The 13,756-nt window shown below is 33.5% G+C and overlaps 1 protein-coding gene across 2 annotated transcripts in view; it reads right to left on the bottom strand.

Annotated features, from left to right (window-relative positions):
• The window catches only part of MFS16 (major facilitator superfamily transporter 16), a 76,406-nt gene that overhangs the window by 40,089 nt on the left and 22,561 nt on the right, over positions 1-13,756 (bottom strand). For both annotated transcript variants that reach the window (XM_089090657.1, XM_089090658.1), the window contains exons 3-5: positions 12,144-12,358; positions 8,547-8,628; positions 3,760-3,980 (exon numbers count right to left, since the gene is read on the bottom strand). In XM_089090657.1, the coding sequence (XP_088946783.1) occupies positions 3,760-3,980; positions 8,547-8,628; positions 12,144-12,358 (518 nt within the window). The remainder of the gene's footprint in view (positions 1-3,759; positions 3,981-8,546; positions 8,629-12,143; positions 12,359-13,756) is intronic.

Genomic DNA, 13,756 nt, shown 5'->3' with positions numbered 1-13,756 from the left:
ATAATAACATTTTTACATATTAACTACTTTTTTCAACTTATCACGTGGGGATCGACACTTACCCAAGATATATATTAAGCTAACGTTTAGTTCTGATGGATCACTAGGTTTACGCTGGCTAGCAAACGTGAAGTGTTGCAGCAACCCTTTGCCGGCTTCGTCAACAAAAGTATTGCAGGGCAAGGGGGCGGACAGTTGAACCCCCAATAATTTGTAGAAAAAATTATTATATAGCCCATGCCCCTTGACCATCCGGATATGAACCTCTCTTGATCCCCCCCCCCCATAAAAATACTGAAGCTACGCCCCTGGCTTTGCTGTCAGCTGAAACCTAGATTTATATATGTAATATGCTCTTAAATTTATCAGAAACAAAATATTGACTTTTCAGGCAGAGAAGCCATAAATGTATATATTTAATGTACTTTTAAATGTATCGCAAACAAATAAAATGCAGGCAAAGTAGCATTAGCATCTAATCCCTTACTTCAGTTTTGTATCTTCACTCCAGATTACTTTCCGTAAAATGGCAAAAAAATCAGAAGCCAATAGCATGTATACCCACTAGAAAAAAATTCCAACCCATCATCACCGAAGATGACCATGATATAAGACAGGATTTAACAAAAAATGTACATTGACGTTTGTAGCCAGTTCACAGTTTATATAATTATCCAGTATGATATTTCCCTATCTCACCCATTATAAAAACCCAGACCAAGGTGCGAGTGCTCCAGAGAACGTTTTTGCATATAGAAACATAGACGGCATCAGATATTTTCACGGGTAGACAAGTCAGACTGTGATATAATCGGAAACAAGAGGAAACCCGCTATTACGAATAATGCACTTTGTTGGAAACAATTAGAAACAGACTAACCCACTAATGCAGAAAGAAGTGGGAGGAGCTTTTTGTTCGCACCGAGAACGAAGACCAGAAATGATCTGCGATAAGCTTACTGGATAATTATATGAACTGTGAGCCAGTTGAACCCTGTCCTTTTTAGTCGGTATTATTGTTACGTTTAATCCGTAATTTACATACTTACAATATCGAACAGTTCGCGGCAACGAACTGTAACCGATTCAGTCCAATAGTATCCGAAACTCAGAGTAAAAGCGAAATTTTCATAAAAAATCGATACATTAAAACAACTGGCTTTTTCAGCTAATTTCAAATATGAGAAACTCATTAAGTTTAATGTTACACATCAAAAGCTATTAGCCTGAGAAAAATTTGCCTGAATTTCAAAAAAGGGAGGCAACAAACCCAAAAAATCTAGCTAGCGATCTGAAGGAAAATCACAGGATGAGATTGAGCATTTCTGAGAACCCAGCTGTAAATGTTTAAAGCTACTATCTACAAAAATATAGAATTTTGTATTTATTTTTGCTAGAAGAAAGATGATGAGCTTTTATTTGTTATTGCTTTTTTTTCCAGGAGTCATCGTATTAGACCATGGTCCTAGAAGACCAGAAAAGGGATCATTCGGTTTGAAATCCAAAGCTCTGGTGCCCCTTTTAATCGACCAAAAAGATTGGAGTGCAACTAGCACGCGTCTCACGCCCCCTTTTCCCCAAAGAGATCCGAAATTTTTTTTGAGACACTGATTGAATTTAGCACTAGTTGAAACGTCCAATAACTATGCCTTTGGGGATGACAAGACCTATATAGACTCAGGGGCCTATACACATAGGCCCTTGAGAAAAGACTGTAAGTTACCAAATTTGCCCATTGTTCACATATAGTATCTGTAATTGGGAAATGAACCGTTTTTTGGAGGGAGGAATTTCTTGAGGATGGAAGTTACCAGGGGATTTTTTACACGGAGGAGGGAGGGGGAGGATATTTCCTGGCATAAGTTGAAAAACGGTCAGAGAATAAGAAAGCACATAATATTTTTCAAACGAAAGTAAGGAGCAACATTAAAACTTAAAACGAACAGAAATTATTCCCTATAGCCTATGAGGGGGACAACCCCTTCCTCAACCCTCACTCTTGACGCTAAAATTACAATTCTTTAAGAAAGACTTCTTAGACATAAGGGCCGTTAAATTTGAATGAGAAGTGTTTTTAAAGCATTATAACCATTAGTGTAAAAAGCGAGAGTTAAGGAAGGGGTAATACGCCCAAAAAAAGTAGCATAAAAATCATATCAGGGACCAACAACAGCCACACCAACTAGTAAAAGCTTCAAGCATCTCATCGATAAAGATGACCACGGTCTAACAGCCGAATGTTACTTTCAAGTTTCTAAAGGGCCTCATACATTTAATCCGGATCCTTTCTTTGGAAATGTACATTAAACTGAAGTAGTTAATCCTTGGAAACATTCAAATGACATTTCTCGCGAAAGAGCTGAACAGTCGCAATATAATCTTATTGCACCTAGTTCGTTCAATTACAATAAAGCTTCCATCGCTTTTCATAATCATATTAGTACAGATAGATGCTGCAAAAATAAAAGAAGGATACACCAGTCAATAGAGTTTCATAGCCCCTACTCCCTCATGACGACCTCAGTAAAAAAAAATTAAATGGTATTTTAATTAAAACTCCATCATTCGTCTTTGAATTTTGTTTCCCAATTCTTTTGATCGAATAATTGGTAAAATAACTTAAAGAAATTTCTAACCCCTTAGCCAAGAGGATAATTGTGCTCTAGCAATCTATTCTTACTTGCATTTCCCTCTCAGTAACGGAAATGAAACCCCACTTTTAGCACCTTCAAATGCATCGGAAGCAAATAATAGGTATATCAATTAGCAAAGGATACCAACCCCTCATCGCAAATATGTCCAATGCATAATAGTCAATTGTCACTGAAAATTCCCTCCCTTGTCTTAATATTTGCACCCATTTTTTTCTAACGTATACTAGAACAGTGAAGTTGCCAATCTTTTGAAATTTTTAAAATAGTGTATCTAACCCCCAAACCAAGAGCATGATTGTGCTCTAATAATCTATCTTTCCTTGCACGTCCCTCTCCGTAGCGGATATGAAACCCAATTTTTCGTACTCTCAAATGCACCAACTAGAAAAAGATTACAACTCTTCATCGCAAATAGGACCAAGGTATAACAGCAAATTGTTACTTACAAGTCCTACCCTTGTCTTAAAATTTGAAGATTTTTTTTTTCTAATGTACACCAAACGCTAAAATTGTCAAAGTCACACAATTTTTAAGATAATGTATCGCATGAACGAATTTTATACGAAAGGTAAACTCATATACTTTGATCAGCTCATCAAGGACTATCCGCGAGCGTTGAAAAATATTCTGTCTTGGTTGCAAAGTAGATTTTGTTATTGCAGGACAACTTTCTAATATCACTACTTAGAAAGGAGCAATGGGAAATTTCCAATATTTTGGAAATTGGGCCAGGCAACCTTCGCACGTCTTACCGCTTTCTACCAATAAGCGGAAATTGATGGACTAAAAAAAAGAAAGAAAAAAACCAGCCCAAAACAAAAGTGTTGCTCCTGTAACACGATTGTTTTTTTCTTGCAAGTCATTAAGGTATAAGTGAACCCAGTAATGAAAACCTAAAGGGAAATACAATTTCAAAGGTGTATCAATTCACAGTTGTTTCAAAAAATGGAAAAGACAAAAAAGCCTTTAATCTACTTATCAAAAGTCATGGTGGATACAAACAACAAGGTAATGTGCAATACTTTCAAATTAATTTAACAACTTGTAAAACCCAGCGTCTATGCTAACTAAAATACTTCTGTTTAAATATTAAAATTTTAAGTACCGTCTGAGTATCTTCAGCTCCATGGTGATCTGGAGGTGTGCATCCCACACCTCTTGGATCCGGCACGAGAAATAGAAATATTAAAATCCCAATTGCAGCAATTATGAGGCCAGGATACATAAAAGCTAGTCCCCAATTTATCTCAATATAATATGCAGCAATAAGTGTGCCGAGAATATTGCCAATAGAGGTGTGTGAGTTCCAAATTCCAAAAATCAAACCTGCAAAACCAAACATAGTCAAATCTTCACAGTAATGGTTTCAAACTCGACATTTGAATTTTAACTAAGAGTCTATCGATATAATTTAAACTTGCTCAAATATTAACTAGACCACTGGTGATCGCTGGAGGGACGTTTACTGGGAACTGTAGGAATTGTTCCCGTGTTGTCTTGGGAAACAATAAGTAGAAGGGCCAAACCTGGCATACAAATGATTTCTTTCTAGCCCGTATGATATATAATAAACATGATGCATTCAAGGTGGTACTTCCCCTCGTCCCATGATCGGTCTCAAGGATTTTTTTTTTTAGACAATTAGGGAATTATGCCTTAGGAATGCATATTCTTAGTATTTATGACCTTCCTACCAAGTGTTTGACCGGTAATTACTTGTGAAACACTCAGTTGTTATATCCAGGGGATGGGTGTGTGTGCGCGAAGGATTTGAACCCCTTAAATGCTTAAAATTACATAGCATGTGCACTTTTCATTTATAAACAGACGTTCTCAGATAAAAGCCAACCCCCTACAGGAATCTTTAATATCTTCAACCTGCTATACCTTTTATATAGCAGTCAAGAAAATATTCAAAGTACTCAAAAACATAGTTTAAAAGAAAGCATTGTAGCCAAAACAGAGTCATTTCCGCTTTAAAAATAATATTAAAACTATCGCTTCTATCCAAAGAAATTTAAATTTTGCCAAGGTAAAGAAAGGAGTTATTTCAGATAAGTCACAAATGGTACGTGATTGTGTGCCTTATTAACCAATTGTAGTTTAACACCGAAAATAAATAGTACAATTGTGAATAATTTAACAAAAAATTTAGAGGAGAAGAGCAGGAATTGGCTTTCGTGTTGTGCTTGTTATGTCTTATAGCCACAAACAACTCGTTGAAAAATCTTACATTGATCTTATCACATATCCAAGTTTACCAGTGCAAATTCGGCTACGGCAGTTTTGGTCACAAGTCCAAAAATTGGTTCCATAACATGTTGCAAAAATTCTACATAGAGTATAACTGTAATAGTATTGCTGTCGTTTTCTTAGTCCTGAGACAAACACCATCGCTTTTACTTTCACTGCGAAAAGCGTTCTATTTCTTCTATCATTGGACAAAATGTCACTGTTTAAGAAAAAGTTTTAAATGGACAAAATGTTTTCTGCCTTTAAGAAAAAGTGTCATAGTTATTGTTTGTCATCCATGTCTAATTAAACGTCTATGCGCGATCGTTTTATCCGTTAAAGTAAACTTTGGCCTTCGATAGAAGCAATGTCTGGTCTCCCACCTCCAAAACAAGATTACGTTTCACCACAGACGTATAAATATGTATATATACATATAAATACATACATTATATATATATATATATATATATATATATATATATATATATATATATATATATATATATATATATATATATATATATATATTCTCTTGAAACGACTAACTGTGTACGTATGTAAATATTTTTCTTGAAAAAGGCTTGAATGTTTTTTTTTTTTTTAAATTGGCACCATTGGATTTTCTGGTCTAACAAAAAAAAAAAAAAAAAAAAAAAAAAAAAAAAAAAAAAAAACTATCTACATAGGTTGCGAGATGAGAAAAGTCGTTTAAAGCCTTAAAAAAACATACGAGTAACCTCATGTTTATAAGCATATTTAAAAAGCATAAATGACCAATAAAATCTGCGTTTAAAGATGAAGCGAAATTAGAATGGAATGATGGAACGTGTTAGTTTAGCGTATGTGAGTCTGTGAAGAATAAAGAGGAAACAGGAATTAAGTTTTTACATCTATGACACGTGCAAAATAACACAAGATGAGAAAAGACTCTGAAGGGCTAAATAAAAAGGCACGACACAAGAAACAGCAAAAATCACATTGAACTGCAAAGAAAAAAATAGTTTAAAACCAAAGAATAACATGATAATTATACTATTGCGTAATTTAGGATATGCCGGAAGGGGGAATTGAACTAACGTCAGAATTTCCAATGCGCAATTTAGCTATTTCAGAGGGCTTAGGCATTCGGATATTCCTATTTGTTACTGAATTATATAACACCATAATTAAAGCAAAAATATTACAACTGGGAAGAAGCTGGGAAAGAAGTTTTTTGGTATATATGACGTCATGCAAAATTACACAGTATTTGGATTAATCTGAACACTTAAAGCAAAAGTCATGTAAAATGTCTGGGGTAATGATGCTCAAAAATGAAGCGCAACAAGATTTGCGGCTAGAAGTCATGCGACAACAAACATCACAACGATTCCAAATGGAAATAATGGACAAAGAAATGTACAGTTAGAAGAAAATTGATTCTTTGATGCATTTACAGGAAAGAGGAGTTGAATTTACACAAGAACTTCTTTATTCAGTTGAAACTGCTGACTTGGCACCTCATGACTTAAAACTGAAGAAGAACCCAATGATTATGCTAATGCATAATTAGATAATAAAATATTTACAAGCCTGTTATATGCCGGGACCCAGCCTCCAGGTACTATATATACATATATCTACTCTCTTTAGATGAACAGCTATGTATTTATTTACAGAATTGTTCTTGAAAGCGGCTTCATTTGTTTAATTGACACCCTTGGATATTTTGGCCTGTAAAAACGATTTAACTAGATCATTAGTTTGAGCAAATTCGTTTGGAGTATTATTTTTAGACAAAAATTTAATTGATTGACGCCACATTGATATACATTTCAAGACAATAAATTACATAATCTTCCCCCAGAAGAGGTCATATCATTTTTATTATCTATGACGCATGCAAAGTTACACAAGATGACAAATTACTCTGAACATAAAAAGAAAAACACATGGAACAAGAAACAATATCAAATCACATTGAATGGCAACCAAAAATCTTGCACAGCGAAATCTGAAGTTAGAAGACAAAGCAAAACTACAACGGAATGAAGGAACGTGTTACTTTACCGACTGTTAGTCTATGATGGATAAACATGATGTAGAAATAATTTTTAGTATCTATGACACGTGCAAAATTACACAAGATGACAAATGACTTAACAGAATTTCTGGTTGTTGATGTTTATATAACAACACAATTAAATACAACGACTGGGGAAAAACTAAGAAAGAAATTTTTTTGGTATCAATGACGATATATGAAATTAAACATGATTTTGAATGAAACCGAACAGAAAATGAAAGACATGGAAAAAAGTATGCGGTAATGATGCACGAAAATAAAGCGCAAACAAGATATGCGACTAGAAGACATGTGACAACTAGAATCAAAACGAATACATCTATGAGTAGATGCGTAGATCTGCGGCTAGAAAACATGAGATAACCAAGCACCACAACAAATCTTAAATAAACATATTGGACAAAGAAATCTGCTGTTAGAAAAAAAGCGATAGGGCCGACCACATCGAATCGTAAATGAAATCTGCGGTTGGAAGACAAGCAACAGTGGGAATCACAACGAGTGTTAGAAGAAAACAAACTATACAAATGAATAATTCTTTGATACATTAACAAGAAGGAGAAATTTGATTCGCACCAGAATTTCGCAATTCAATTGAACTTGTTGATTTAAAACATCATGACTCAAAACTACAGAATAAAGCGATGATTATACTTAATGATATTTATATTTCTTCTTTTGTTCAACACCAAAGGAATTCCATACATTAGCATGGATATAACCAAATATTATAGTTCTTCGGAGCATTTCCACCTTCAGTTATAGCATACTCGTTTGTTTTCAAGAGCCTCTCCCTACCCTCCCAGCTATACAAGATAACCCATAAAAAAAAGTTTATTTGTGTGGAATTTGCCCCAAGAAGTAACTGAATTATCTTAAAATCCCTGGTTATAATTCAAGCTAGATATCTAGGTCCATTGCCTGTTCTTGGAGCAGCTTCTGTGACTTATCACATTAAGGATATTACAAGTTGATACTTGTTATCCATTTTATTTATACAGGCAGCCCTAAACAAACAGAAAATTCCTTGCAGGAACATATGTTAATATCTCTGTATGGAATTATATACCAAATTTGACCAAACCCTTTTCCTTAATTTTCAGTATAGCCTACTGATTTCCAAACACAGCTTTCCTAAATTTATTCCCTGTAGCGATCAACATTTTAGTAGTCAGCATGTTGCGCTAAAAATAAATGGTGGTCTTCCATACGAACAATGTATCAAACTTATTTGGCTTTGTCTTGGTTATTGGTGTCATCATTCACTAGAATCGTCACAATTCTCAAGAAAAAATAATTCTTATAATTTGTTATTCTCTACCAGAGGGGTTCATGGCTGGCCATTTCAGAAATAATACTATTTAAACACAGCCTGAAAGGCTCTTAAAAAAAAAAAAAAAAAAAAAAAAAAAAAAAAAAAAAAAAAAACTTTTCTAAACTTTGTGCGTTTCGACACTGAATATATTTATCTATATTTCAGTATAGATATGTCTTAAAACAATGAACACATACATCAAAGGCATGAAATGACATTTTTTCTTATTTTAAATAATACAAGGAAACAAAAAACTGAAATTGCACTAAAAAATTACCTCTCTTGCCCTTCCCAAACCAGTGTCCAATTACTGTAACCACACCAGGCCATCCTGTGGATTGCGAAAAACCAGCCAGAGCCTAAAAGAAAAACGTGGTGGCATCCAGATATAAAGCTCCAAAACTAGACAGTGATTGCAGCAAGACAAATAAAGCTGTTATAAAATATTCTACAATAAATATAGTAAAATCTTCGAAAACCCTCATCATACAATAGGCAGGAATTATGCCAGCGAACTCAGAGGGGGAAGGATGAGAGTTGGGCGTCAACACAAGATTTAACTTCTTAAACAAAACAAAAAAATAATAAGTTTCCAGCTTTCAAGGGAGGGCGGAGATTTCAGTTACCAAGACTAGCAGAAATAAGCTATATTGCTATTTTTGCATCCACAAATCTTGTTAAGTTAAAACTTGTCTGAACGTACTGACAACAATCGTTAAAATTGCTATAACCCTGAGAAAAGAGTAAACTTTGGACCATTAATAAAAAGGGATTCTGGCCTTTAAACTGACTTGAACTTACCAGAGACGTCAATTCAATTTTTTCTTAAGGGCGGGAGAAGCCAAAGCCGACAATCTGACGGTGGGAGGTCTGAGACAAATTTCTTTACCCCATTTTCAGAAACGTCTTATCCACTTTTGGCATGTGGAATTTTAGGGGGAGCTTCTTTTCCAAATAAAAAATAAATGTTTTATACATTCGCATAACAAAGCGGAATTCAATCTATTCAAAAAAAAAAAAAAAACAGATTTTAGCTGAAAAAACAAAAAAATTCCTACAAAATTAAATAAAAAAAGTTATATAATTCAATTATTTAATGACTAAGGAGTCCGTAATTTTATTAAAAAATAGTCATGATAATAAATGAAATCAAAGCAGTAAATTTCCCCTCCCATCGTTCGTGCATTGGCGATGTTGTCAGTCCAAGAGGACCATTCTTTTATTTCCTGTCTATCAGAAAAGAATACAAATTGGATCAATGTTAAAATTTTGCTCAATTTTTTACTCAAAGCTAAAAGAGCAGGAGAATTAAATCTAAAGTGCAAACTTACAGAATAGGATACCAAAGTAATGAAAAGATATTCGTATAAGGAAGCAAGAATACTCCCCAGAGTTAAGTAAATAGCCATACAGTTGTTTTAAATACTTGAATAATAGAATGATTAATTGTAATAAAGAGGTTTATCGAAACTTCCACAGGGAGATTAGTCTCACAAAATAATAATAATCAGCTAAGTCTATGTTTCAAAGGAACGATCAATTTTATGTCTCAATTATTATTCATTACTGGCAATTTTGCATTAAGAAAGCTAATAATTAAAATACATTAAAAGCTTTTAAAATCAAAAAATTGGATCATTGGATATACATGCGAAATTTTCAGCCAAGAGGAATCGAAATTTTTAACTATTAAGCAACGAATACTTAGTAGTTAGCCATAACTTTGCCGTGCTTTACAGCTAAATTAAAAACTGGCAAAAGCATTGGTGAGCAACTCATCCCTGTTTTTATATTTTTGACGCAAGGTATCCGAACTTCTCAAAAATTTCTTTCTTGGAATAGCTGCTTTCAATCTATGGTCCGCAGATCACGGTGGTCCGTGAAGATATCAAAATGCGTTTAAGGCGAACACCAGTGTTTCTTGTTGATTATGCAATTATCATCTTAAGTGGAACTTTTTTTTCTTGGCGCAAAAATTCAGAATTGAAGCATAACTTTTTCTATCTTCTACGGAAAAACTCAGAACCTAGCCTGAACTTTTTTCTCGTCTTTGAGACACTTCAGAATTAAATTGGAACCTATTAATCTTCTTTAAAAGAATTCAGAACGGAACTGTAACTTTTTTCTCTTCTATGAGAAAATTCAGAAGAGAGCGAACTTTTCTTCAACTCTTTGAGAAAACTCAGAATTAAAGTGGAACTTTTTCTCTTCTTTGGAAAAATTCAGAATTGAACTGCAACTCTTCTATCTTCTATCTAGTTTTCTCTTCTATCAGAAAACTCAGAATTAAAGTGGAACTTTTTCTATTTTTGGGAAAAAATGATATGATAGCCCTATAAGGGAAATGATAGAATAATACCTATTGAAAAGGATTGCTCAGTATTCGGATATGCATAAAGTCGAAATTAATAAAGTCGCAAATATTTTAAACGATGATATGACAGCCCTATGAGAGAAATGATAGAATAAGGAAAAATTCAGAACTGAAGTGGAACTTTTTCTCTTCTTTGAAAAAATTGTAATGAAAATGTAACTTTTTTCTCTTCTTTGATAAAAATGAGAGAACCACTACTTTCTCTTCCGTTCTCTTTGAAACTCAGTATTAAAGTTGAACTCTTTCTCTTCTTGGGAAAAAAGTTCCGAAATAAAGTATAACTTTTTCTACCTTCTATGGAAAAATTCAGAACAGAACTTGAAATTTTTTTCTCTTCTTTTAGAAAATTTAGAACTGAAGTTGAAATTTTTTCTCTTCTTTTAAAAAACTCATAATTGAACTGTAACTTTTCTTTACTTCTTTCAGAGAACTCAGAATTGAAGTGGAACTTTTTCTCTTCTTGGGGGAAAAATTCATAACAGAACTTGAAATTTTGTTCTCTTCTTTTAGAAAACTCAGAACTGAAGTGGAATTTTTTCGTCTTCTTTAGAAAAAATTCAGAATCGAAATTTACCTTCTTTTTTCTCTTCCTTGGGAAAATTCAGAGGAGAACTTGAACTTTTGTTCATTCCTTTGAGAAAACTCAGAATTAAAGTGGAATTTTTTCTCTTTTTGGGGGAAAAATTCAGAATCGAAGTATAACTTTTTCTATCTTCTAAAAAAAAAAATACAGAACAGAACTTGAAATTTTTCAATTTCAATGAAATTTTTCAGTTTTAGCTTCAAGGGGTCCACACGACACGCTAAGAGTTTTATGGATACACTGCTTTAAATCGAAGCCAGAATTTACATTCTAGCAATAGTCTGCATCTGTAATTAGCCTACTACTTTTCATTGGCAAAATCAAGGACTTTATACTACCATAAACACACCAAATTTTTACTGTTTATGCAATTTTCAGGGATCTTTCTTTCTAGGCACAAGCTTTAATTCAAACAACATTTTACTGATACATTACAAATGTACCTAAAGCAGATATGTATGCGGAATTTTGTTTCTCAACAATGGCGAATGTTATCCCCAGCTTGCATTTATTACATGTATTGGAACTACGCAGGGTTCAATTTTAGAACTATCAACAAAAGCAGAAAAATACTCAATTTTACCGTGCATAGGCTCGTCGTGTATAGGCTTTATCTTCTTGTGTGTCCATGTATTTTTACTTAATATTCGGAGATTAATCTGTATAAGGTCATTGAGCATAACCAGGGTGAAAACACGGTGGTGGCGGAGTGGGTTCTGACTTCAAGCATTAGTAAATATTCTAAAATACATACTTTTTGGCAAAATAACGACTCAAAATGATCACCTCCCATAGTTGGACCGCCTCCCACACAAAATGAATGGAACATTTCTTGAAACTCAATCCTGGCCACATTCCTGCTTCCCTGTATAAATAATTAAGTGGAATAAAAGTAGAATATACAAAACAATATTTACCTGAACAATTAGATAATAATATAGATTGTGTATTCCTAAAGTATATCCAAGGCCAAACATGTAGGTGAATATGCCCGATAAAAGCATCCCAGATGCCAGAAAATACCTCAGATCATTCCTTTCAGCAACAACTCCACTTATAAACATTCCAATGGCATAAGCAAACAGAAATGATGAGTCAAGTGCACCAAGTAGTGTTTGGGCATTGTCTCCATCTGCAAATAGGCTACATGAATGAATATGAACAAACTTTTGCTGCAGCTCAAGGCTGGGAATAGATCCAAATAAGGAAAATCTTAGCCGATTCCCACAAAAAGTTCAAAATACCCCAACCGCATTTTTTTTAAACAATATTAATATAATTTTGGCCTAAACTTCTAATTTTTGGAGAATAAATAATAGCATCAATCATTCCCACTATATTCCGATAAAAAAATCCCATGATCTAAAAATTTGAATTTTACAGGTAAAGAAAAAGCGTACGGTAATACATAATACACATCATGGGAATATAAAAATAAAACAACGATGCTGAAACTGGATCATTAACATGAAGAAGATATCAAGTTCTAAAGATGCCTAATTGTAAAGATCTCAATCCAATAAATCCTTTTCAAAAGAAAAAAAACTAAGAAATAATCATATTTGATAGTTAGGTTATTCTAAGTTGAAGCCTTGTAGAAAGGCCAAGCTAAAGACTAAAGGAAACTGACAATACAGGAAACTCAAGTTGGTTTCCAAGAATAAAATGAAAACTGGCATGCATTTCCCAGTGATCCCTTTAAGCAATCTAAACTTTCAAATTTTTACCCTGTAATGCTATGTTGCTTTTGAACATATTCTGCTAATGTTATATGCTTTTACACATTGAAAAGCAATGATCAAAGCACCAAAAATACAATTTCTGTGGTGCTAATAGTTATTTACAGGGATCTAATTTCTCAGCTTACAAAAGTCAGATTTAAGATATCAGTATATTTTTCATACATAAATTTACAATCCTATTTCGCTTTCTCACAAATTAATGTAACCAAAGATTGTTTAAAAAAATGGCAAAGTTATTCAAATTAAGAAATTGTAAATGAATTCTGGGTACTGTTCTATTATAGCACCTATGTCAAGTTTTTTTACGACTGAAATCAAGGAACAGCAACAAAACTTAAAACTAACAGAAATTAATCCATATATGTGGGAGAGACATGCTGCCCCTTCGTAGGCCCTCTCTCTTTACACTAAAATTTGACTTTTTGTCATAATTCTTTAAGAAAAAATGCTCAAACACAAGAGCCGTTGAAATTTAATAAGAAATGTTTACCGAGAACCTCAAGACAGCCCCCTCCCAATTTTTTTTACTATTGGCGGAAAAAAATCACGTTTAAAAAAATTTAATCTGAGCTCAACACTTTAGTAACAAAAGAGAAATGCAATGCAAATCCTCATTCAATACTCTTTGCAGATATATTAATCACTACCGCTTTTCTTTTTATAAAAGAACAATAAATAAGGTTTATATTTGAAGTGACGTCACCTTAGCTCGTAATTCCACCCACTTATGAATTAACTTGGAATTAGACCCCCCCCCCCCGTTTTAAAGTTCTTCATTTTATTTTCTT

This window comes from Artemia sp. Qi Xiang Cuo, chromosome 6, assembly GCF_049724085.1.
Source record: "Artemia sp. Qi Xiang Cuo chromosome 6, ASM4972408v1, whole genome shotgun sequence".
Lineage (NCBI taxonomy): Eukaryota > Metazoa > Arthropoda > Branchiopoda > Anostraca > Artemiidae > Artemia > Artemia sp. Qi Xiang Cuo.
The sequence above is the reverse complement of the archived record's forward strand: the minus strand, read 5'-3'. Positions and strand labels throughout refer to the sequence as shown.